This window comes from Eleutherodactylus coqui, chromosome 8 (assembly GCF_035609145.1).
Source record: "Eleutherodactylus coqui strain aEleCoq1 chromosome 8, aEleCoq1.hap1, whole genome shotgun sequence".
Taxonomy (NCBI): domain Eukaryota; kingdom Metazoa; phylum Chordata; class Amphibia; order Anura; family Eleutherodactylidae; genus Eleutherodactylus; species Eleutherodactylus coqui.
The window spans coordinates 151,110,546-151,137,565 of record NC_089844.1 but is presented as its reverse complement, the minus strand read 5'-3'; the positions used below and the strand labels follow the sequence as shown (position 1 = coordinate 151,137,565).

Sequence of the window (27,020 nt, the reverse complement as noted above, 5' to 3'; positions counted from 1 at the left end):
TTCCCAAGCTGTGCATGTTCCATGGCTACTGATTATTATAGGGTCCCACCCTTTGCATGTTCCATGGCTACTGATTATTATAGGGTTCCATGGCTACCGATTATTGTAGGTTCCCACTTTGTGTATGCTCCACGACTACCGATTATTGTAGGTTCCCATGCTGTGCATGTTCCATGGCTACTGATTATTATAGGGTCCCACCCTGTGCATGTTCCATGGCTACTGATTATTATAGGGTCCCACTCTGTGCATGTTTCATGGCTACCAATTATTATAGGGTTCCACGGCTACTGATTATTGTAGGTTCCCACTTTGTGTATGTTCCACGGCTACCGATTATTGTAGGTTCCCACTTTGTGTATGTTCCACGGCTACCGATTATTATAGGATTCCACGGCTACCGATTATTATGGGGTACACTCTGTGCATGTTCCACGGCTACCGATTATAATGGGGTCCACTCTGTGCATGTTTCACGGCTACTGATTATTATGGGGTCCACTCTGTGCATGTTCCATGGCTACCAATTATTATAGGGTTCCACGGCTACCAATTATTGTAGGTTCCCACTTTGTGTATGTTCCACTGCTACCAATTATTATAGGGTTCCACGGCTACCGATTATTGTAGGTTCCCACTTTGTGTATGTTCCACTGCTACCAATTATTATAGGGTTCCACGGCTATCGATTATTGTAGGTTCCCACTTTGTGTATGTTCCACTGCTAACAATTATTATAGGGTTCCACGGCTACCGATTATTGTAGGTTCCCATGCTGTGCATGTTCCATGGCTACTGATTATTATATGGTCCCACCCTGTGCATGTTCCATGGCTACTGATTATTATGGGGTTCCATGGCTACTGATTATTATGGGGTACACTCTGTGCATGTTCCACGGCTACCAATTATTATAGGGTTCCACAGCTACCGATTATTGTAGGTTCCCACTTTGTGTATGTTCCACTGCTACCAATTATTATAGGGTTCCACGGCTACCGATTATTATGGGGTTGACTCTGTGCATGTTCTACGTCTACCAATTATTATGGGGTCCACTCTGTGCATGTTCCACGGCTACCGATTATCAAGGGGTCCCATGCTGTGCATGTTCCATGGCTAACGATTATAGTAGGGTCCCACCCTGTTCATGTTCCACGGTTACCACGCTTCTGTCTGAGATATGTCTGATCATTGTTCCTGGCAAACCTCACAGCCATTAAAGGGGCATTTAGCAATGAACACTCAGTAACCACATAGGACATTTGTGAGTCGCACTGAGTTCACACTTGTTGCCACATTTCAGACATGAGGTAGGCATGGAACAGAGGCCGTGTAAGACCTTATCCTCAAAGAAGTTTCCCGATCTTATGCAAATAAAGCTTAAAGGGGTTGTACCAGAATTGCAAGTAAAGGCCCATTTACACACAACAATTATTGCTCAAAATTCGTTCTAACGAGCGAAAGTGAGCGATAATCGTTACATGTGAAGACAAAGCCATTGTGCACTATTCGTTCTCTTGTCGTTTATTGCTGAGTTTCAGCCTGCATAAAAATAGTTGTTAGTTCGTTCGCTTGTCGTTAGGCTTAAATGGCATTCATTCAGTCTTTCAAAAGACTTAGGGGGAGGGGTGATTGTTTGCCCAGCTAAAGACAATGACTCATGCTGCAGTAGACAATGGCTTTCCTTCGCACTAATTAAAAACCTCCTGCCTAGAGATTCTATGCATACATACACACACACAGTGTTTACATAGCTAATGTGAACATAGCTCGTTGCGTGTAAATGGGCCTTTATTCACTATCCACAGGATATCCACAGCATAGCAGATAACTTACTGATCAGTGGGGTCTCACTTCTGACACCCCTGCCAATCATAACAATGGGGGTCCCTCCCTTATAATAGACTTTATGTTTCAATTATTCACAGTTTCCAAGATCTCTGCTTGCTGTAAATTGGAACTTTATGAAAATCAAAAGGGTTTAAAAGTCATCTCTTTTTAAGGCTATGTACACTCTTTTTTTAAATCAATGTTGTTTTTGGAAATAAAGGCTTTTTGTAATTGGTTTTCATTAAAAAAAAATCTGATTGATCTCTGTACTTATATTGTTTTCCAAGGCACTGCGGACTGGAGGACTGAACTCTTAGCAGATTCTATCTGTCAGAGTTGTGAATGTACATTCACTGCCTTTCCATTGAGCTACTACAGAGTGCTGTATGGTATTGCTAGGGGATGGTGGAGGAGATCAGGGGGACAGAGAGCAGAGAAAACTACTATTACAGAGGGCTGCAATTCATTCTGGGTGAATGTTCTACTCTTATGAGCAATGAGGGGGAATTACCAGCAACTGCTCAGAAAGAGGCCGCCTGCACACGGCATATTTACATTGTGGAACCCGGGGCAGGTGTACGCCCCGGATTACACAGTGAATACCGTCCATAGCATGCTATGGAAAAGCGCTTTTTTTCTGCACATGAGCAGAAATCAATTGTGATTTTTTTTTACTCGCGGAGGAAAAATTGCAGCATGCTGTATTTTTGTGCGGCTCCACAATGACAGCTTTCATTGAAGTCAATGGAAGCCATCCTGTTCTCGACCCTTCTGCAATTAACATTACAGAAAGGTCGCCGAACCCGTGTCATCGCCTAGCGACGGCAAGGGAAAATCTGTACTGCGATTGTCTGACGACCATTTGCAGTACGCAAGAAAAAAGACAACTGACTGGTATGTGGGGTCACCGGCTAGGCACAGGGTCGGATTCCACTGCGGAGTCCCACATCCGGAATCCAACCCAGTCGATTGCAGCCGGCCATAGAATGAGAGATAGCTGTGTGGTATTAGTGGGCGTGGTTATGTATGCTACACAGCCTCTGAAAGAGGAGAGAGAGGGGGGAGCTGAGCTTGTGTGCAAAAGACCAGCTAATCGGTTCTGGGAATGCCTCAGCCAGAAACTGAAATGTAGGAGAGCCTGTAAACCAAGCATGAGCCTTTCTAAATGCATGAGAAGGTAAACTCAATGCTAAAGACAGACAAGCGCATCAATGCAAAAAAAACAAAACAACAGATAAATACATAATTGTTTTTAGCAGGTAAGTTATGTGTGTATTGAGTTTTCATGTACAAAGGTTTGCATAGTCTTTACAGAGATTGTGCCAGGAGCACGTCCCCAGTTCATATATCCTATTAGTGCATATGAATGTGATAGAGCAGGGTCCCAAGTTTGGTACACCATCTTTGACAGAATGGAGAGCCACTTAGTATGTGTGGCGCCCATCTATGGTGGACCTTGTTATTGCAGAATGGCCATTCATATGAATGGTTGACCTATAATTCTACATTTCCACGCAGTAGCCGCTGCAGGGTAAATGTCAAGCTGGCCATGGCTTTCTCTGACAAAATTAGCTGTTTGCCAGGGGTGTTGAGAGCGGAATTGCCCAAAGCCCCACATCCTCAAATGGGTTAAACATCTTGGAACAACTTGCTTAACAAGATTTGCGTTATATTTGGCTTTACCAATCTTCTCTGGTCCCCCACCGCTTTAACCCTTTCTGCATGCTGCTGTAGCGCTTGCAGTGACAACACATTTGGTGGCCACACGGACAAATTGCTTGCCTGCAGAAGTGACATCACTAAGGCTATTGCTGTGGTCAGTTAGTGGCCGCTGCAATCATCTGACGTCTTGTCACTATGCACATCACACCAGCATAGTATTTTTTCAATATAAAGTTCATAATGTTTTCATTCACTGACAGCAAGCAGAGAAGCTGAAAATGGGAAACAAAATTGCAGAACTTTCCACTTAAAATAACTGTGCATAAACAAGACTGTACAGCCCCATTAAGGATGCATTGCAATCTCCATCGGACGTGTCTGTCTTTTGTCAGTTGACCCCAGAGATGTCTTGTCTTACTTCCGCTCCTTACTTTTGCAGCGTATTTCCGTTCATGAGACGACAGCGTCATTCCAGTCCGAGTCCGGCGTTCTTGTTTCCACCAGACCAAGAGCCAAAGTCCGATGGAGAGAGCAAGTCTGGTTCTCCAGCTGCCGTGTCACAGGTGCCAATGAATGTACCTAACATGTGTTTTCTTAAAGGAGCCCACTTAAAGGGCTGTTCCACTTTTCCGTCATGTATAGGGACGCACTCACTTAACAATCTGCTAATACAACTGGCCTACGGCAAATGCTCTTTTTGGCTATTGGACTGATTTAAAGCTATTCATTGTTTTGGACGGCCCCTGTTCACATGAACTGTAATAGGATGTGGAGGTAACAGGGCTGTCCCCTTTAAATATACGGTAGTTTCTTCTCAATCTCAGACACGTGGACTACAGTGAATGTAGTCAATGAAGTGAAACAACTAAGTACACTATTTTGTAGACAATTTTAGAAAAGTATAGAATGGAATGTACCACCCTGTGGGGGAGCAGAAATTTCCTGCTATCTATATGAAGGGCCATCTAGATGTACAGTATATGCATATAACACAACTGTTTACATTCCTGTCTGTTATTACCATCCGCACTGCGGTGCTGAACAGAGCGTAAACAACAACTTCACTGAGGTCCAAAAGCTTGTCACTACAATAGTCACAGAAAGTAGTTACACCTACAATAGGGGGCAGTACTATAGTACAAATAATAATGTAGATGGTTGGATAGCAGATTATAGTAGTTATATTCTTGTACATAGGGGGCAGTATTATAGTAGTTATATTATTGTACATAGTAGGCAGTATTATAGTAGTTATATTCTTGTACATAGGAGGCAGTATTATAGTAGTTATATTCTTGTACATTGTGGACAGTATTATAGTAGTTATATTCTTGTACATAGGGGGCAGTATTATAGTAGTTATATTCTTGTACATAGGGGGCAGTACTATAGTAGCTATATTCTTGTACACGGGGGCAGTATTATAGTAGTTATATTCTTGTACATAGGGAGCTGTATTATAGTAGTTATATTCTTGTACATAGGGAGCAGCATTATAGTAGTTATATTCTTGTACATAGAGGGCAGTATTATAGTAGTTATATTCTTGTACATAGGAGCAGTATTATAGTAGTTATATTCTTGTACATAGGGGGCAGTATTATAGTAGTTATATTCTTGTACATAGGGGGCAGTATTATAGTAATTATATTCTTGTACATAGGAGCAGTATTATAGTAGTTATATTCTTGTACATAGGAGGCAGTATTATAGTAGTTATATTCTTCTACTAGTGGACAGTATTATAGTAGTTATATTCTTGTATATAGGGGGCAGTATTATAGTAGTTAGATTCGTCTACTAGCGGACAGTATTATAGTAGTTATATTCTTGTACATAGGGGGGCAGTATTATAGTAGTTATATTCTTGTACATAGGGGCAATATTATAGTAGTTATATTCTTGTACATAGGGGGCAGTATTATAGTAGTTATATTCTTCTACTAGTGGACAGTATTATAGTAGTTATATTCTTGTACATAGGGAGGCAGTATTATAGTAGTTATATTCTTGTACATAGGAGCAGTATTATAGTAGTTATATTCTTGCACATAGGAGGCAGTATTATAGTAGTTATATTCTTGTACATAGGTGGGCAGTATTATAGTAGTTATATTCTTGTATATAGGAGCAGTATTATAGTAGTTATATTCTTGTACATAGGGGGCAGTATTATAGTAGTTCTATTCTTGTACATAGGGGGTAGTATTATAGTAGTTATATTCTTGTACATAGGAGCAGTATTATAGTAGTTATATTCTTGTACGTAGGAGCGGTATTATAGTAGTTAGATTCTTGTACATAGGAGGCAGTATTATAGTACGGTAGTTATATTTTTCTACATAGGAGGTAGTATTATAGTAGTTATATTCTTGTACATAGGGGGCAGTATTATAGTAGTTATATTCTTGTACATAGGGGCCAGTATTATAGTAGTTATATTCTTGTACATAGGGGGCAGTATTACAGCAGTTATATTCTTGTACATTGTGGACAGTATTATAGTAGTTATATTCTTGTACATAGGAGGCAGTATTATAGTAGTTATATTCTTGTACATAGGGCAGTATTATAGTAGTTATATTCTTCTACTAGTGGACAGTATTATAGTAGTTATATTCTTGTACATAGGGGGGCAGTATTATAGTAGTTATATTCTTGTACATAGGAGCAGTATTATAGTAGTTATATTCTTGTACATAGGAGGCAGTATTATAGTAGTTATATTCTTGTACATAGGTGGGCAGTATTATAGTAGTTATATTCTTGTACATAGGAGCAGTATTATAGTAGTTAGATTCGTCTACTAGCGGACAGTATTATAGTAGTTATATTCTTGTACATAGGGGGGCAGTATTATAGTAGTAATATTCTTGTACATAGGGGCAATATTATAGTAGTTATATTCTTGTACATAGGGGGCAGTATTATAGTAGTTCTATTCTTGTACATAGGGGGTAGTATTATAGTAGTTATATTCTTGTACATAGGAGTAGTATTATAGTAGTTATATTCTTGTACGTAGGAGCGGTATTATAGTAGTTAGATTCTTGTACATAGGAGGCAGTATTATAGTACGGTAGTTATATTTTTCTACATAGGAGGTAGTATTATAGTAGTTATATTCTTGTACATAGGGGGCAGTATTATAGTAGTTATATTATTGTACATAGTAGGCAGTATTATAGTAGTTATATTCTTGTACATAGGGGGCAGTATTACAGTAGTTATATTCTTGTACATTGTGGACAGTATTATAGTAGTTATATTCTTGTACATAGGGGGCAGTATTATAGTGGTTATATTCTTGTACATTGTGGGCAGTATTATAGTAGTTATATTCTTGTACATTGTGGGCAGTATTATAGTAGTTATATTCTTGTACACGGGGGCAGTATTATAGTAGTTATATTCTTGTACATAGGGGGCTGTATTATAGTAGTTATATTCTTGTACATAGGGGGGCAGTATTATAGTAGTTATATTCTTGTACATAGGAGGCAGTATTATAGTAGAGATATTCTTGTACATAGGGGCAGTATTATAGTAGTTATATTCTTGTACATAGTATTATAGTAGTTATATTCTTGTACATAGGAGCAGTATTATAGTAGTTATATTCTTGTGCATAGGAGGTAGTATTATAGTAGTTATATTCTTGTGCATAGGAGGCAGTATTATAGTAGTTATATTCTTGTACATAGGGGGCAGTATTATAGTAGTTATATTCTTGTACATAGGGGGCAGTATTATAGTAGTTATATTCTTGTACATAGGAGGCAGTATTATAGTAGTTATATTCTTGTACATAGGAGGCAGTATTATAGTAGTTATATTCTTGTACATAGGGGGCAGTATTATAGTAGTTATATTCTTGTACATGGGGGGCAGTATTATAGTAGTTATATTCTTGTACATAGGGGCAGTATTATAGTAGTTATATTCTTGTACATAGTATTATAGTAGTTATATTCTTGTACATAGGAGCAGTATTATAGTAGTTATATTCTTGTGCATAGGAGGTAGTATTATAGTAGTTATATTCTTGTGCATAGGAGGCAGTATTATAGTAGTTATATTCTTGTATATAGGAGCAGTATTATAGTAGTTATATTCTTTTACATAGTAGACAGTATTATAGTAGTTAGATTCGTGTACATACGGGGCAGTATTATAGCAGTAGCAATTCATTTGTGTATAGATGTATTGCGGCCAGTCTGGCTGCTGGCAGTTAGCTTAATGAGAAGATAGATCCTTCCTGATCAATCAACCAGGATAGATCAGGGGCTGAGGAAACACATTGATTGGCGGCTTATTCAGTTACATAGTAATAGCTAACTGAGATGAATTTAATACATTTAGTGCAGTTAAATGGATGACCTTAGATAGCGTGACTTCGGTATCAATAACTGTGACCTATGTTCTGTAACCCTATAGTTGGATCTGGAGAACAGACCATGCATCTGTCTAAGATACTGATGTTTCATACATATATTGTTTTTGTGCTGATTGCATGTTAGCATGAAATTTAGAGCGGAGGTGTGAGCATTGTATATAAGACATCACACTTTACTTGCGGGTCAAGGTAAGCAGGTGTTGACCAGTATCTAGTTGATCTGAAAAAGTAAGATTGTGTTCAGGTCTCTCACTCTGACATAAGCACTGTAGAATTGAAATGAAACCTATATTATTCTATGTGGTACATATTAGGTGAATGATAATGCACCTTAGTTCATGACCCAGTGAATATTGTGCTAAACTACACAAATATTACATCTATGTTAAGTATCCATCCTGCAAATGAATGAAAGAATAAGGAATAATTAAACAATAAGTAATCTCCTTCTATGTATTAGATGTGTAGTGTTAAAGGGGCATTACCTAAGTATTGAGATGAGGGATCTAAGTCTCTGAATATATGAGGGGACGGAAATTGGTCCATTTTAAAGGAAAATAACATAAGAGGAATATCAGGTTTATTGTATGAGATAATAACATCAGAGGGCAGCACAATACTGAACACATGTGGTTCAATAGTGACACTGATGCTCCTGATAGAATCCTGATATTATCTTTGTTCTAGAATATTCTGGAATAGGGCTGAGATTGTTACGGGGATAAGTGAATTAATATAATGAGCTAGAAGAGATATTGGAACATAACATAGATCCCTCTGGACCATTAATATAACTACAGTGCAATTCACTGAGTCATATATTGGAACTAACGCCAATGCCCACTTGAGTCACAATATATGACTAGTTTAACCCTTTCCAATCCACTGCAAGACCTCTGAAGACATTCTGATTGAAGGCTGTACAGCTCCAATGTCGGAAGATGTCCGGCAGGGTATTCTTACTGTATATTACTGTCCACTCTGTCGGGGGCCTCTCCAGCATGTCCCATACCGCAGTACTGTCTCTAACCAGCAGATGGCGCCATTGTATAATGGCAGAAAGAGAAAGCCCCCTAGGAAACCCAGAATCCAAAATTGGGTTGCAAAGGGTTAAGGCATTTGTGTGTGTACGCCATGTTTTAGATTTTACTATTTATAATCAAATAAAGTTTAAGTTTTACTTCTTTTCAGTGAGCCCTATATAGAATTATAGGGACTTAATCTGCCATGGTGATAGTTTATCCCCCAAATTAAAGAACTAAAATTTAAAATCTGATGTTTTAATTCCTCGCCATTTCAAGATCACTGCTTGCAGTGAGTGAATGGAAATATTCAATGATGCATTGTAAGAACCTGGAAGAGTTTTAGGCTCTGGATGGTGTAAGGTCTTTTTCTTTTAACTGCCAGCAGAGGTCTTGAAACTGTGGAGAAATTTAAAGCAAAGTAGAAAGTAGCCGATCATTTAATTAAGCAGGTTATCCTAATGGGTTAGTGGATTAGGTTTATTAGCAAATCATAGGCTAAGGGTCTTGGAGTCAATGGCCGCTTATATTAAATGAGTTTTCTGTGATGAGACAAGCCTGTTAAGCTTTACTTAAAGGAGTTGTGACAGTATCCGATTCTTTCTTGCCCGGTCGGTCGGGAGGGGTCTTTCCCATAAAAGCCGTTTATCAGGCCTTGTGCACCCTGTGAGTTCCTGCAGTCTTCCTTCTCTCACAGACAGTATGTAGGATGACACTTCTAGATGTGATCTCATATATGCACATATGGTATGTTGCTCAGTGTAATATAACATGAATCTCTGGTGCCACCTACTGGAGCAGTGAGGAATGAGGTTATCATTTTTTCCAATCTGCAGTGACGGATGCACAGGAAAGGCCCGCGTGATTTACTTGTTTACATATTTATAAAAAGAGATTATTTTCTCATTGGATCGCTGGCAGGAAACTCATCATTCTACAAATGAGACTATTCCCAGGCCTCTCAGGATGTAAGATTTCATTCTGTTTCTGGTTAATTCCCCAAAGAGCAATTTATTTTGGCAGAAAAGCAAAATTAGCCATTCCCAAACAAAGATAGCATTCCCATATTTACATATGATATGTTAAAAGGGTTGTACCAAAATTAGAAGTTATTCCCTGTCCAAAAGATGGGGGATGACTTGCTTATCAGTAGGGGTCTCACCGCTGAGACCCTTACCGATCCCGAGGAGTATAGATGAGGGTCCTGTGCCCCCCTCTTCTCCGCACTGTACACCCCCTGCCGTGAGGAGGAGACTAAATGGAGCACTGGTTGCACATACATGCTGCTGCTCCGTTCACTTTCAATGGGACTGCAGAGATAGCATAGCGGCACCCACTTGGATATTTCCATCAGCCACATTGGAATAAATGGAGCATCGACCATGCATGCTCAGCCAGTGCTCCATCCACTGTGACATCACTGCGGGGGCAGACGAATAGGGTTCCACAAGCCCCTATTCTGAGGATCGGTGGGGTGTCAGCGGTGAAACTCCCACTGATCAGCAAGTTATCATTTGTCCTTTGGATAGGGAATAACTTTCAATTCTGGTACAACCCCTTTAACATATCCGAAACAGTAAGAGGCCTATAGTGACTGGGGTAGCGATTGGCAGTGGTCCTTTCATCAAGTGAATGTCCATATCATGCACACTGTTATTTATACAGATCCAACATTCTGCACTGTTTCATTTCTGATTTTTTAGCAGTTTTCTTCTCTGCAGGGTTATTCTATAATTCTCAGTCTTCCCTAAAGTGGTGGGTGTAGACTGCTGCTATGATGTCTCCATACACTGCACACATATGAGACCAGGATCTGTTCACTATCCCTGAGCTGGTGGGTGTAGACTGCTGCTATGATGTCTCCATATACTACACACATAGGAGACCAGGATCTCTTCTCTATACCTGAGCTGGTGTGTGTAGACTGCTGCTATGATGTCTCCATACACTGTACACATAGGAGACCAGGATCTCTTCTCCATCTATGAGCTACTGGGTGTAGACCGCTGCTATGATGTCTCCATATACAGCACACATAGGAGAGAAGGATCTGTTCTTCTCTCACTGAGCTGGTGGGTGTAAATTAGCTGCTTTGATGTCTCCATATGCTGCAGATATGGGAGAGCAGGATTTATTTTCCATTTCTCCTTTCTGAGCTGGTGGGTGTAAACTGCTGTTATAATATTTCCATACACTGCATATATCATCGCCTCCATACCTGAGCTGGTGAGTGTAGACTGCTGATATGATGTCTCCATACACTGCACACATAGGAGAGCAGGATTTCTTCTTCTCTATCTCTGAGCTGGTGGGTGTAGACTGCTGCTATGATGTCTCCATTCACTAAATACATAGAGAAGTGTCTGCTTCCTTATCACTATCACCCACCTACAGAAGCAACAGCAGCATGGAGGACCTCATGCAGTAGTACTGAGCAGTGTAGATGTTATTACAGTAACTGTGAGACAGTAAAACACTTACTATTATTAGCTGCAGCAACACCTGTTTGAGTCTTCCTATTTTTCTCTCTAACTTGGCTCCTGCTCCCTTCTCCCCTCTCCATAGATGTCTGCGGGTAGCATGAAATCTAATCTGTCAGTGAGCTCTTTCATCTACCAGGATGCAATTTAGCAGGTTTTCATAGAAAGTGAACAATTTAGGAGGAAGGAAGGAGAAAGAGAGGAGCCTGTTAGGTAGAGAAAGGCATTTTTCTCAAATATGATACATTACAAAGTTTCTAATAGTTGTCTGTACTATTGTTGTGAGCAAAGTTTGCTGAAATGACAGTAAGCATTTAAATTTATAATGTGCTTGTTGTCAGCAGCTACTGCTAAAGGGAGCACAAGCGCTTACTGTATACTGTGTCATTATTGAGTTCTATGTATTATTTGTTTGCAGTGAGCTCCATCTAGTGGTGGCTGCAGGTAGATGGAATTTTGTAAATGACCCCTCTGTCCATACCGGGTGTTTTTCCAGCCCTGTATCAGAAAATGGAGCTATGACCGCTATAGAGATATATTAACAAAATGAAACAGCACAGAATTCTGGATCTATTCAGGTTTAAAAACAACAGCGTTCAAGGGTGGACATTCATTTTCGGGTCATTTGGCATTTATTGTTTGTTTCTTGTCAGTATATTGGATATTGATAATCAGCTGCACCTTATTCCATTTCTCATTGTCATTTGTCTCGTTACACAGCTCTCCCCGTTAAGCAGTCCCTTGGCTAAATTACCCGGAAACCTCTTGCCTGCTTGTCCTGAAGAGAGACAACCCTGTTCCCTGCTCTGTGCCGCCTCCTCTCATCTGGAAGCTCCTCCCACCTTCCCATCTCCCAACACGAATGGCTCTGAGAGGTTTAGTCTCCAGTCACTATGTTTTTCTTTACCGACTCTGCTTTAATAAGTCGTGATCATTTCCTGCCTAATATAATCACTTAACCCCTTCCCGACCACCAACAATAAATTTACGTAGCTGCTGCCTAGGCTCTGTGCAGCAGTGATGTACATTTATGTTGGGCACTCCACTGGCGATCGCAGACTCTCACACTGGGTAGAACACCCAAAACAGCCTGTTCGGGTGCCGACATCACAGGTCCTGATGACATCATCACCGACAGGCAAACAAAGCACTGGTCAGGAAAGTTTGTATACTACAAACTTTCCCTGCATATCAGTGTTGTATCAGCTTCTCTCCCTGTCTTTCCTTTGTTCTCTTGTCAGTGTGAGATTGGAGGACAGATAAGGAAAACACCATACACCATACCCCTTCAACACATTAACCCCAAATTAACCCCTTCTATTACAATCACCTACACTGTTTAGTTGGTATAGGTGATTGTATAGTTTAGGGATAATTTTTAAAAATGTGTCTAGAAATCAATTACATTTATAATGGTAAGTTCACATGCAGCATATTTTGCACTGTGGATTTTAGTGTGAATCAATTTGGCACAGATGATTTCACCCTTTCACATGTAAGGGTGAAGTCTGTTGCAAATAAACGTCAAAATCTGTGATAATCAGAAAATCCACAGCGATTCCGCTACGTGTGAACAAATCCTTATAAAAATGTATCATATAAATTACAGTATATACTCGAGTATAAGCCTAGTTTTTCAGCACATTTTTTTTTGTGCTGAAAAAGCCCCCCTCGGCTTACACTCGAATCAGGGAAGGCTTAAAAAAAAACCCTCCATACTTACCTCCCAGCCGGCATCTGTGTCTCCGGCGGCGGTGCGGCAGGTTGTCTTCCCCCGCCGTCCTCTTTGCTCAGCTCTGTCATCCCCCGCTGTCAACGCTGTGTAAGTAAGAGCTGTGATTGGATCGAGTGTCAGCCAATCACAGCCGGTGCTCAATCATTCACAGCCAATCAAGCTGCTTTAGAATTCTTCCCGCTGTCATCTCCCTGCTCGCCTTTCAAATCCCCTGCTGTCAGTGCTGTGTAAGTAAGCGCTGTGATTGGATCGAGCGCCAGCTGTGATTGGCTGGTGCTCAATCCAATCACAGCACTGACAGAGCTGAGCAGAGAGGACGGCAGGGATGACAGCGGGAAGAATTCAAGCAGCTTGTTGCACAGACACAGACGCCGGCTGGGAGGTAAGTATGGAGGTTTTTTTTTTTACCTAGTACATACTCGAGTATAGCTCGGCTTATACTCGAGTCAATAAGTTTCCCAGTTTTTTGTGGTGGAACTTATTGTCTCGGCTTATACTCTGGTCCGCTTATACTCGAGTATATACGGTAGTTTATTACATAAATGAATCATCAGTGCCACGTATATACATTAGAATGATAAACAACATCAATGAAAATTAATGTTAAATTAGTAAGTCTCCTAAATTTTTTCAAGTGTGCTTCCAAAATAAAGTTAAAAAGTGGAAATATATCTGAAATTAGTACAGTATGTATGTACATATTTGTCATAAGGAAGTTGAACTAAACAACAAATTAAAAATATTTTTCTCAATTTAGTGTTTTTAATAAATATACGCAAATCATATCGTACTACATTTCCCACCTAAATATTGTACAATATGTGCTGTAAAAACAATGTCAGGGTCACTGGGATGTGTAAAACCTTTACAGAGTTATTCTCTGGTAAAGTGACGTATGCCAGATTTCCAAAATTTGGCCTGATCATTAAGGCATAAACAGGCTTGGTCTTGAAGGGGTTAAAGGGAAGCCACTGGCAGTATCAAGTTTTATGTATGTTATATAGACTTCGCAAAGAGTTAACTTTGTGAGAACAACTTACAAAAAAGTGCATTATGTTGATGCAACATTTAAGTTTGAAGTGGACTTTTGTGTGTTGGAGGCGGCCATTTTGTGTAAATCTGAGGACTAGAGTGGAGACTATGACTGCCCTCGAGAAAAACTACCACAGATGTTGCGACTTATTAGACCATCGTGTTATACATTGTCCTGATCTTGCTATTGTTGAGTGCAAGCCCAGATAGAAATAGGTCACCAGTCCCCCGATCTGTACATGGTAGTCCCAAAAAGCTGGTTCAGGTCCAGTTACGACATAAAAGTAATTTTAAAAAAAATCAGTTTATTAAATCAGAGCAGTATTACAGTCACTTAAAGGGGTTGTCCTATATAAGACAACCTCATTCAGCTGAGCACCTAATGTCCCACTTCTGGCATGCCCAGCAAATTGCTCATTTTGCCCGGGAACGACGAGGCCAACCAGGCAATTTCCCAGCAGTGGCAGCTTCCGGGAAAATGCAGTTTCCATGCCGGTGATTCAGATGAATGACCGTCGTTGTAATCTAAGGATGTGTCAAAGTCCGCTAGAACAGGAGCCGCTGTTACAAAACAGCTCTGACTCTGTGATGAGCATGGATTATCATCTTGGCACAACCTCTTTAAAGGGGATGTCCAACCACTTAAATTATTATAAAACTTCTTCGAATGCTTTAAAATAACAAAAGAACTAAAACTGACCCTGCTGGTGTCTGTACTTCCTGGTCCTTATTGACATGTGACTGCTGCAGCCAATCACTGACCTCCCACTGCTACTGGTTGGCTGCAGCAGTCTCATGTCCATGTCAACAAGTACCTGAACAACTAGTGATTGGCTGTAGCAATCACATGTCTGTGTCAACAGGAACCAGGAAGTATGGATATCAGGGGAAACCTTGGAAAGCATCAGAACAGAAGTGGTGGGGGATTATTAATTGGTATTCTGAGCTGTATTTGAAAATCTTTAAGTGGTTGGACAACCCCCGTAAATTCTTCATCTATCATGAGTAGGGAATAGAGATGAGCGAGCATACTTGCTAAGGACAATTACTCGATTGAGCATTGTCCTTAGCGAGTACCTCCCCGCTCAGAAGAAAAGGTTCGGCTGCCGGTGCGGGTGAGAGGTGAGTTGCGGCGGTGAGCAGGGGGGAGCGGGGGGGGAGAGAGAGATCTCCCCTCCGTTCCTCCCCGCTCTCCCCAGCCTCTCCCCGCCCGCCGGCGGCAGCCGAACCTTTTCTTCCGAGTTGGCAGGTACTCTCTAAGGACAATCCTCGATCAAGTGATTCCCCTTAGCGAGTATGCTCGCTCATCTCTAGTAGGGAACATGGCTGGATATGAGGGTGCTGACAACCCATGTGTTTTAGGTGCCCAGCTACAGTAAGGGCCTTCAGCTTGGCCCGGGTATTCAGATACAAGAATAGAGCAGCAACTGAAACTTTGTATCCCGTGAAGGAAGTTTTGGTAAAATAGTGATCATGAGCAGCTATGATAAAAATGCACATAGCTTTCTGCCTTCATCCTAGCATTGCTCTGACATATATCCAAAGTGATCCAATTCCAGTGAGGTTGGAATATTTGCCCACATATATCGCGTTTATTATTTTTTCCTTTTTTTATGTTTTTCTTTTATGGTTTTGTTATAAAAATGTAATAAATCTAGCTCCATTTGTTCACCAAGTTGCACACTCCACTATGTACTGACCTATTTTCCTAGGGATTTTTTTCCTTTCTGTATGAATCTGCCTTTGTGAATGTGCCGCCTCTAGAACCCATTTCAAAGTAATACTTTCCTTAAGTCAAGTAAAAAGACGCCTTATTCTGCTTTTGTTAATATCAGGGACCTTTTAATATTTCTCCACGTTAATCTAACATTTGCTGCTCGAGGGGCCCCCACTGCGTTGTGCCGCCTTCCAATCTCTTTATAATAAAATGCTTTCCGCCAGCTGAACATTTCAAATAAAAAAGCTTCAGGCCAGCGTTAGATTATTTAAAAACCATCTGTGATCCTTCTTAAAAATTACATAAGGTCTATTATCCACGAGGTTTCACATGGAAACAAACTTCACTTTGAATCTACATTATCTGTTTAGACACAAGAAAAAGCTCCAAACAACATGTGAAACGCGTTAACCAAAATGTTTAATTTAAAGGGAGTCTCTGATCAAAATGATGACCCCAAACTGCCATTGTTGTTTGGTGCAGCGCTTACACACATGGAGACTTACCTTTGTTGCCCTTCATTCCCTTCTCACTCCCGAGAAAATTAAGTTTATTCCGATATGCAAAATATGCTCTGTAGGCAGGCGCAATACCAGCAAGTGCCCTGTGGGTGGGCACAATACCAGTAAGTGCTCTGTGGGCGGGCACAATACAAGCAAGTGCTCTGTGGGCAGGCACAATCCAAGCAAGTGCTCTGTGGGCGGTCAGAATACCAGCAAGTGCTCTGTGGGCAGGCGCAATACCAGCAAGTGCTCTGTGGGCGGGCGCAATACCACAAAGTGGTCTGTGGGTGGTCGTAATACCAGCAAGTGCTCTGTAGGGAGGCACAATACAAGCAAGTGCTCTGTGGGCGAGCGCAATACCAGCAAGTGCTCTGTGGGCAGGCACAATATGAGCAAGTGCTCTGTGGGCAGGCACAATACTAGCAAGTGCTCTGTGGGTGGGTACAATACCAGCAAGTGCTCTGTGGACGGGCACAATGTAAGCAAGTGCTTTGTGGGCGGGCACCATACCAGCAAGTGGTCTGTGGGTGGGCACAATACAAGCAAGTACTCTGTGGGCAGGTGCAATACCAGCAAGTGCTCTGTGGGCGGGCACATTACCAGCATGTGCTCTGTGGGCGGGTACAATACCAACAAGTACTCTGTGGGCAGGCACAATGTAAGCATGTCCTCTTCGGGCAGGCACAATACCAGCAAGTCCTCTGTGGGCAGGCACAATATAAGCAAGTGCTTTTAGAGAGGTCCCATTATTGGCAATTACTCAGAGAAAGGTCCCAATTCCGGCAAGTTTGTAGGAGCGTGAAAGAATTGCAATCCACCAACGTGTAGTTGTTAGGGGGGTTGAAGTGTGACATTGTATAATGTTTTTGAAGGTATGCTGGTGTCATGGGGGTGACGTAACCTCTAGAAATATTTATGCTTATTGCAAAATTGTTTACTTTTTTTGTAAGTTTTATTACTGTGCCTCTTTAAGTGTTGACAGTGCCGCTTCCTGCTTGAAAGAGAAGTCACATGATAGAAGGTGGAGTCAAAGCCATACTGTGGCTATTTAAGGAGGAGGAGACTGTAGAAAGTGTGCAATGGTAACCGGTTCTGGTGTTAGGAGTTGAATCTTTCTTTCTATAAACACCCAAGGAGTTAACTCCATAATACTGCTTAGGGAGAGAAAGTAGAAACAATTGCAACTCCTCTCAAAAGGAAGAACGCGAACCACCGCCACTTGACGGCTACACGTTCCTCTTTACTATTCAGTAAAGTTGGTGTTTGAACAGCAAGATTTGGTCAAGTGATATTGCGCAAGACCTGAGAATCATGTGGGCTAGTGCACCCCAAACCGGTTACATTTCCATCCGGTAACTGCATTTCTTAACTCCAACGCTTCATACTGAAGGTACCTTATAGCTCCCCCCACTCCACACCCTAAAGTAGAAGACCAATACCCCCATCCTGGGGCCCCTGTATACTGGCATGGTCCAGAGTGGGTGTTGGTGTGAGAAAGTCTCTGCCCTAGTACAGTGACCACATGAGAGGTGGGTGTAGGTGGAAATGGGTAACTTCACAGGAATGAGAGCTATGCCAAAAGGCACTAGCCATGGGGTGTGCTACTTGCCGATGGGTGAGAACTGGCCCTGGAGATTCCCAATGGTGGACAAAAGGTGTCTCGCACTGGTGTGACTCGTCGTATTGCACAAAGGTTCCTTTCTCCTCTCGGTTGAAAGCCTGTGCAATTGTGAGACTGACAACTGCTGAACGAGACCATGTCTAAGTACACTGCACTTTAACCTGTACCGGATCCCTGTGGGCCGTAGGAGCAGAAACCATTATATTTGCCTGGTACCTGAGAGATTGAGTTGCACCACAATAGTTGTCTTATGTCCTGCGTCATCGAACTAAGGTATACCCCCAACAAGCGCTCTGATGCTCTCTGCCTAGACCCACCAGCGCATCCTACTCCCCCCTTAGTGATAGTGCCACAAGCAGCATAAATTTGTGACACCATCAACCTTGTCAATGAAGTCTTGTTATCCCGGTACAAGCACAATACACTCCCTGCTGGGGACGGCTTGTGCTTTGGCCATTCTCAGGACACTTGGAGGCACTGTAGAGCGGCCGCAGGAACCATACCACACATGCACCAGGATAGGAACGAGCAAGACTTCAGTGTCAAGGATGATTACGTCAGAAATGTATGATGATTATAGTGATGTCTCGCTTAGGAGGAAGGGGAAGGCACTAAGTGAGACTCGGCAGAGCACTTCAGAGCGCTTGATGGCTAATTAGCATATCAGTTTAAACTTAAAGGGGTTGTCTCGCGCCGAAACGTTTTTTTTTTTTTCCATAGGCCCCCCGTTCGGCGCAGGACAACCCTAAAGGATGTGTTAAAAAAAAAACATTTATTACTTACCCGAATCCCCGCTCTGCGACGTCTTCCTTCTTCTTCCTTCACCAAGATGGCCGCCGGGATCTTCACCCACGATGCACCGCGGGTCTTCTCCCATGGTGCACCGTGGGCTCTCTGCGGTCCATTGCCGATTCCAGCCTCCTTGTTGGCTGGAATCGGCACACGTGACGGGGCGGAGCTACGATGACCAGCTCTCCGGCACGAGCGGCCCCATTCACCAGGAAGAAGACCGCACAGCGCAAGCGCGTCTAAAAACGCCAGAAGACATCAGAATTAGACGGATCCATGGCGACGGGGACGCCAGCAACGGAGCAGGTAAGTGAATAACTTCTGTATGGCTCATATTTAATACACGATGTACATTACAAAGTGCATTAATATGGCCATACAGAAGTGTATAACCCCACTTGCTGCCGCGAGACAACCCCTTTAATTTCCTTGGAAGTGAAAAAGGTATGAAGGCCAAAAAGGTATGTCTCCACATATGTGGAAGTGCTGTACCAAATGCCAACAGAACTTTATAGTCCCACGCCATATTTTAAAGAGAACCTGTCACCTGCCTAAAGCACCATAAACTAACTTATGGTGCTGTTAGGGGAGGTGACAAGGAGCTGGGTGATGTATTTTTTAGATTTACCTGCTTCCTGGTCCCTGTGGTGCCCACCGTGGAAGTCCGCTCCGTGCACGAAAATCTGACTGTTTTCAGACTCCTGTGCGTGGGCTTTCCCATTGACTTGGATGATTCCGGGATAGCACATGTATGATGTAGGGGCAGGGGTTTAATCAAGTTTGCTTCTTACGGTATGCTAGTCTTGTTAACAATTCGGGATACCTGTTAGGAAAGCTGGTTTGTTGACGGACATCACACTGGGGATGAATTAAGGAATGGAAAAGAGGTGACTTGTTCCCTTCAAGCTCAAAGGTTTAGTCGAAAAGTATTTTAAAATAGGTAAAAAAAAATTTTAGTTAAAAAGTGAAAAGTAAAGAAATAACCAACTACAATGACTAATTCAATAAAATGAAAAAAAAACTTTAACATTTAATTTAAAAAAGTTGACATATAATGTGAAGATTTTAAAATAATACCAATTTACATGTCAAATGAATACTATTAAAGACCCTAAAAATGACATCTTATTTTAAAAATATTTTAATTTAAATTGAAACTTGAGCTATAAAATCACAGCCAAAAAATTTACTTTGACTTTTTTTTTAAATTTAACTTTTATATAAAAAAAGAAAAATGTAAAAGTTGCTTTTTTTTGAGAAAATTTTACATTTTAATTTTTTTAAATTTTTTACATAATTTGTAATGACTTTTTTTTTTTTTACTTTTACAGGAATGAAATCCCTCTGGAATGCCAAATATACATTGTAGATAAAGACCTCACTGCTCAACTGGATTCCCGGAGATCACAGGTGGAAGCGGACACAGAAAGTTTTGAGTCTTCCACCGTGTTTTGATGGGAGATGCTGCTTTGGCGTTCTTGTAGATCAGGTGCCTTTATACGGGGGACGATGTGCGGCCTGTAAATAGTTAATCACTCTGCACTTAGTGGATGTTGGTGTATTATAGCATTATAATTACTGTTACATGTCTGAATGCCACATTCTGATTCCTTCTAAACCCAACTTATAATGAAGTGGAATGTAAGCATTCTTGGTCATTCTAGCCCTGAGTCAGCAGCAGGAGAAGAGTGGACTGCTCTTGTAGCAGGCAGTGACCTGTCCGCGTACATCATGTTGTTAATAAGGACAGGGCTGCCTGTGACTGAGCACCGTTGTGATGTGAGAAGGGAAATGGAGACAAGTAGGAGTTGACAGTATTTAAAGGGGTATTCCCATAATTTAATTTTATTACCTATCGGCAGGATAAGTTTGATTATTGGGGGCCCTGTGTCCCCCTCTCCTTCTTACTGTACATCTACAGTAGGATTACCACCTGGCTGGTAAAGCGCCGGCTTGGCCGGTAATTTACTCTAAAGGTTGATACAGGTATTTTTTAACTTGCCATATTAATGGGCAGTAAAATATAATTACCTGGTGTGAGCACCACTGGCCCGGATGGCAGCCCTGTGATCAAGTGCTATAACTCACCGTAAAGCTCCACCTGGGACAGGACGCCTCGGCAGCTCACAGAAGATCCTCACTCCTCCTCGGCATTCTTGCACGTACTACATGCAGCAAGGAGGGGAAGAGTCGGGATCTTCTGTGAGTGCTGCATTATTCTGACTAGAGCTTCACAGTGAGATACAGTGCTTGATGATAGTTGCTGTCCGGCCAGAGGGGAGAGCACCAAGAGAGGGCGCTGTAATTACTGGGGCCACTACAAGGGGTGCTAATATTACTGGGGCCACTATTACTGTGGCGCAGAGTGTTAAGGCAGCAGAATGCAGTCCTAAGCTCTCACTCACGACCTGAAGCTTGTGGGTTCAATCCCTGCATGTTCAGGTAGCCGGCTCAAGGTTGACCATCCTTCCGAGGTCAGTAAAATGAGTACCAGGGGGGTAATAAACAAAATTACCTGAAAGCATTGTGGAATAAGTTGGTGCTATACAAATACCAAGTTCCCCTTCCCCTATTAGGGTACTGAGAGAGGGCACTATTACTATTGGGGCCACTGAGAGAGGGCACTATTAGTACTGGGGCCACTGGAGTAACGGAAATAAAAACATACCATCATAAGCCATGCCCCTAACTACACCCCCCAAAATACCCACTTGGCTGGTATTTTTTGATGACAAAAGAAGAAGGAGCTTGAATGAATTGGTGGACGAGCATAAACCTTCCATCTCAATCGGACTGCTAGAAATAGCCAAGTAAAAGCATAGGCCGTATTCAGCAGTCCCTTAGACTGGAATGGAGTAGCATGTGGCTCCATTCTAGCTCCTCGCGAGGGGTGCAATAAGGAGGAGAGGGGGATATGGGACCCGCATTCTTGTTATCAGCAGTAGAACCCCATCTGTGGACAGGTGAAAAAAGTCACTCGTATGAACATCACCTTAAGGGGGCAGTCACCCATCCACTCATGTGATAATATTACTGACACAGCTGCATGTGACAGCAGTATTGTCATCTTGTGAGGAGTGGAATGGAATTACTGTGGGTCATAGACTGAGAGATAAGGCATAGGAGTAGTAGGGTCCTCCGCAGAGGATTTATGGTGGAAGAACGTGCCAATCCTTTGAGAGGCAGGTCTGGCCACTGAAGGAGGATGGAGGCTAGTAGAAGGTCTCAGACTAATGGTGGGAAGAGCAGGGTCTCCAGCCTTTAGCAGCAATTCTCTCGCACATTTTTAGTTCATAGGGGGCGCTGCTTTATTGTCTAGCACCTGGGCACTATATAGCTCCAGTACTTAGACATATTTCTATATCGATGGATTGCACATTTAGAGTTTAGCACAATCATTGCTGTAATAGTCTTTCTCTGCACTGATTATACTGCTCTCCTGAGTGTATCTGTGTACATAGTGTAGTTAGTGTACAGCCGCAGGCCTTGTGTGACAGTTCACAATGGTATTTCCTGTTATACAGAAAGGGAGATTTTCTTTAAAGGAGTTTTACAGGACTGAATTACTGCTGAAGAATCCACAGGATAGTTGATCAGTTGGGGGTCTGCCACCCGAGACCCCCGCCGATCAGTGGGCTCCTATACAAAATTGATTTGTTACCAGAAAGATACAGCTCTGTACGCACTGCAGCATCTCAGGGTGGTATTGCAGCACAGTCCTCTTTCACTTCAATAGGAACTGTACTTGCAATTGTATCCTGGGTAGAGATGAGCAAGTATACTCGCTAAGGCTAACTACTCGAGCGAGTAGTGCCTTAGCCGAGTATCCTCCCGCTCGTCTGTAAAGATTCGGCTGCCAGCGCCGGTGACAGGTGAGTTGCGGCGGTGAGCAGGGGGGAGCGGGGGAGAGAGAGATCTCCCCTCCGTTCCTCCCCGCTCTCCCCCACCGCTCCCCGCCGGCCCCCAAATCTTTAGAGACGAGCGGGGAGATACTCGGCTAAGGCACTACTCGCTCGAGCAATGTGCCTTAGCGAGTATACTCGCTCATCTCTAATCCTGGGCCACGGCAGTGTGTATAGAGCTGTGTATTTCCAGTAAACATTGGCTCTGTGAGACCTGGCGATTAGCTGTGCCAGCAGTTCTCCACTGATCAACTATCCTGTTTCTGCTCAAACTTTGCAAAACGTTTGGGGAGGACCTGAACCTCTTTCGGTTTGTTGTGGCCAAACTTCCTACTCTGTTGCTGGTGCTGTTGTCATACAGTGTCGGGGTCCTAGGTTCAAATCTGGTCAAGGACAACATCTGTAGAGAGTTTGTATGTTCTCCCTGTGTTTATATTTTTTCTTAATAAATGTATGCACTATATAAAGGTGATAATTTTGAAGAAGAAACCCCCACAAACACAGGGAAAACATACAAACTCCATGCAGATGTTGTCCTTGATCAGATTTGAACCTAGGACCACTGCAAGGGAACACTGCTAACTACTGAGCCACCATGCTTCTTTTTCCTATGAAGAAGGAAAATAAGAAGACCATTGTCTGTCCCCATGGTGGAGGAAACATGGTGGCTCAATTTTTAGCAGTGTTGCCTTGTAATGCTGGGGTCCTAGGTTCAAGTCTAACCAAGGACAACATGTGTATAGAGTTTGTATGTTCTGCATGGATCTGTGTTTCTAATTCCCCAAAGTGTTGTACATTATTTTTAGGAGTATTGCTGAAATTCCAGTTCAGTTCAAACTAATTCAGACTTAACCAAACGTTTTGCCAAAGTTCATAGAAGCGGGAGAACCAAACTTTTCAAAATTGCGCTCAACACTAATCTTGAGTATACGTCATCAATAGTTCAGTCTTGGAAAACCCCTTTAAATCAAAGTAACACTCCAAGTAAGACTAAGGGAGCAGAGTATGGAGCAAAGTGACCATCTGTGGGGTGATCTGCCTCTTCAGACTCTGCTTTAAGCATAGCACAGTGACCCTCTAACACTTCACACATGGTTAGAGGAGGCAAACATACACTGAAGATTTTCTAGTGGTAATGTGCAAAACTGAATAGATGAATGGGGAAGGGGGGGAAGAAATGGGGAGGTGGGGCACAGCTCTACATTTTACCTACTAGTTCATTGTATTGCCTTTGTTGAACAGGGTATATTCCATACTATGTTGGAATTTAAAGGGGGAGTACTTGGTTCCAGATTTTCCAAGTTCTGACAGCTAAAGGGTTGGGGAGCACTGGGGAATAATACTGTAATCCCTTCCATTTTGGATCTGCTGGGATCCCAGTTGATGGCCCCCTTCCACTACTGTAAACGTCTGACATACACTATGTTGACAAACGTATTGGGACCCCCACCAATCCTATGCTGTCAGGTGAAGGGGATATACAAATTGTATGTGTGAGCATTAGGTATAAAGGAGAGTATCATACAGGCATATTGTAGTACAGAAACCATAAGATGCCCCCAGATGTAGAGCTGACAACTTGGTCTGGTGGTGGGATGTCACCAACCAATTAGTATGGGACATTGAGCGCTTTGGGACATTCCAAAGTCCACTGTTGGCCATGTAATTGGGAAATGGAAACCATCTGTTGTGTGCGGTGCAGCCGCCACGTTCAGGAAGACCCCGTAACTGACTGAACGTGGACAACGAAGCCTTGTACCAGCTGTGAAGACATCACACATATTGTCTACCCTCGCTCAGGGAATCTCACAGGCTATTGGAACATCTATTAGCAGCAGAACCATCCGTAGGGAACGGCTTGATGAGGGTTACCACGGATGAGCGGCTGCACATAACATCACAGCAGTGAATGCACAGCGGCGCCAGCGATAGTGCTTGGAGCGTCAGACGGTAAATGAGTGGAAGCGAGTGTTGTGGAAGGATGAATCACAGGACACAATCTTCCAATTAGATGGGCACACTTGGGTGTAGCGGTTGGCTGGAGAGCGGTTTCCACATGATTGCATTGTCCTGGGGAAGTTTGCAAGAGGTTCTCTTATGGTGTGTGGGTGTTTCTGCTAGAAAGGACTAGGACCATTGGCTAGAGTGAAGCCCACCCTCAACACCAATGGGTACAGAGATATTCCGGGCAATGTGGCATTACCTGTCCTGTGACAGTGCTTGGGCATAGCTCCATGTCTCCACCAGCATGACTGAGCCCCATGTCACATGGCACGCAGTGTTCAGGCTTGGTTTGAGGAGCAGAACGTCTACAAACTTCATTGGCTGCCCAAAGTCCGGATCTCAATCCCATCCAGCATCTATGGAATGAACTAGAACGCTGTATCCATGTACCCAACACACCCATCATCTCCCCATCACTATCTGAGGCTCTCCTCAAGGAATAGAAGCAAATCCCTCCGCACATGTATGGAACTATGGTGGAAAGCGGCCTAGGAGGGTTACTGCAGTCGTTGAGGCAAAAGGCGGCCAACACCGGACTGAAAAATGTGAAGAAAATGGAATCTTATCACCTTCTATGTGTGTCCAATACTTCTGTCAATATAGTATATCTACATGTCCAACACATTTAGGTAGAAATCTCCTTTAAATACCTAGTCTGTTTGCAAGACAAAGTAGATTTGCAAGGGATGCTGGGACTTGCAGTTTGGTAGCAGCCATGAATTCTTGGCCTGGTATAAACAATATATATATATATATATATTTATTATATATACAGTCGGTGGTTTATTTATAATATTGGTATAATGTCACAATGAATAAAGAATTTTTTAAAATAACACCAAGATTATTGTGATTACTAATCCAGTTATCATACAAAGGACAGAGCTTGATGATACAGGAGGTGGATTTCAGACTACCTCAGACTCCTATAGAAAACTCAGTTAAAGGGGTTGTCCAAGTGTCAAAAAAATTAAAACTGGCTACAAATGTGCTAAAGTAATGAAATGTGCCGTATTCACCTGTCCTCTCCCACCGCTGCACCACTTGCAGTCCTCCCAGTCTTCCTTACGAACAGCTAATACCTGACTGCTGCAGACAGTTATAAGGGTCGCAGTGTGCCGTTCTTTTGGTATCATGGCTTCCAGTAACTGAGAGATGAGAGTACATCTGTTTGGCCGTATACGAACAGCTACCACTTGACTGATGCAATGACCGGGAGGACCACTCATTGCATCATGCAATATGGCCTTTTTATTGCCTACAATGTCATACCAGGGGCTAGATATTTGACTCATTTCAATAACTACGCCAGCCCCCCGTCATAGCCGATGCAGTCACAGAAGGGGGTTGGCTTAGTTATTGAAATGAGCCGAACAGACAGCCCCTGTCATGACGTTGCAGGTAACAGATGAGCCATACCATGTGACTTGATGTCAGAACTGGGCCTGAAGTGGAGATTCTGGCACCACTGGAGTGGGTAAGGATTTCCCTGGACAACCCCTCTAAGACCAAAACTTATCATCTGCTTTACGTCTTTAAATTTCTGTCACAGTTGGGGGGAGCATTACTAGTACAAAAATGTATCTTCACTCTTCACAAAATCTGCACCAAGTAAGCAGGTATTATTCTCCACTCACATCCTAAGCTGGGTTCACAATGATACAAAGCAAGCACTGTGCCACCTGATCTCCTGCAAGGCATTTTGGTGGTCCCATGATGGAACTAGGCATTGCTTTGTATTGTGCCAGTCGTTGGAGGGAGTGGACATGTGTAGGAGATTGGTCACTCATGGGGGCGAGTAGCTAACGACTGACCCAAAAACCCAGCTTTGGATAAGGGAAGTAAGGTATGCAATGTAGTCTGGTTGAAGAGCCAGCTCCAGAATGGTGGTCAATGTAATCGAGTCAAGGAACCAGCTTCAGACTGGTGGTCCAGCTAACATAATCCGATCAAGGAACAGGCTTCGGACTGATGACCAAGTTGGCAATGTAATTGGGTCAAGAAACCAGCTTCAAACAGGTGGCTTAGCTGGCATTGTAGATTGCTTGGGACGGGCTCCCCTATGATGTATCAGTGATTGTATATAAGAAATAATCAAAGTGACCAACACTAATGTTATGGGGTTTGCTTTCCTGGAAGGGAGCTAAGGTTGGGGGAGCTTTGGATGTGACTGAAGTATAACAACATGATTTAACACAAGGTAAGTAAAGCGGAGCATTTGCAACTTTACTCAGCATTTGCTGTAGACTTGCATTGAGATTCTGTATAATTGATGCTCCGGGGTGGAGTATATTAAGTCCATAAATTGGGGCTAAGTGAAGCTG

At 42.5% G+C, this 27,020-nt stretch overlaps 1 protein-coding gene across 1 annotated transcript in view; it reads left to right on the top strand.

The window, feature by feature from the left end:
• The window catches only part of RGS11 (regulator of G protein signaling 11), a 124,013-nt gene extending 100,156 nt beyond the window's left edge, over window positions 1-23,857 (top strand). The window contains exons 17-19 of the mRNA XM_066576694.1: window positions 3,935-4,058; window positions 12,114-12,268; window positions 20,122-23,857. Of these exons, the coding sequence (XP_066432791.1) occupies window positions 3,935-4,058; window positions 12,114-12,268; window positions 20,122-20,245 (403 nt within the window). The 3' untranslated portion in view covers window positions 20,246-23,857. The remainder of the gene's footprint in view (window positions 1-3,934; window positions 4,059-12,113; window positions 12,269-20,121) is intronic.
• The last annotated feature ends 3,163 nt before the right edge of the window (window positions 23,858-27,020 follow it).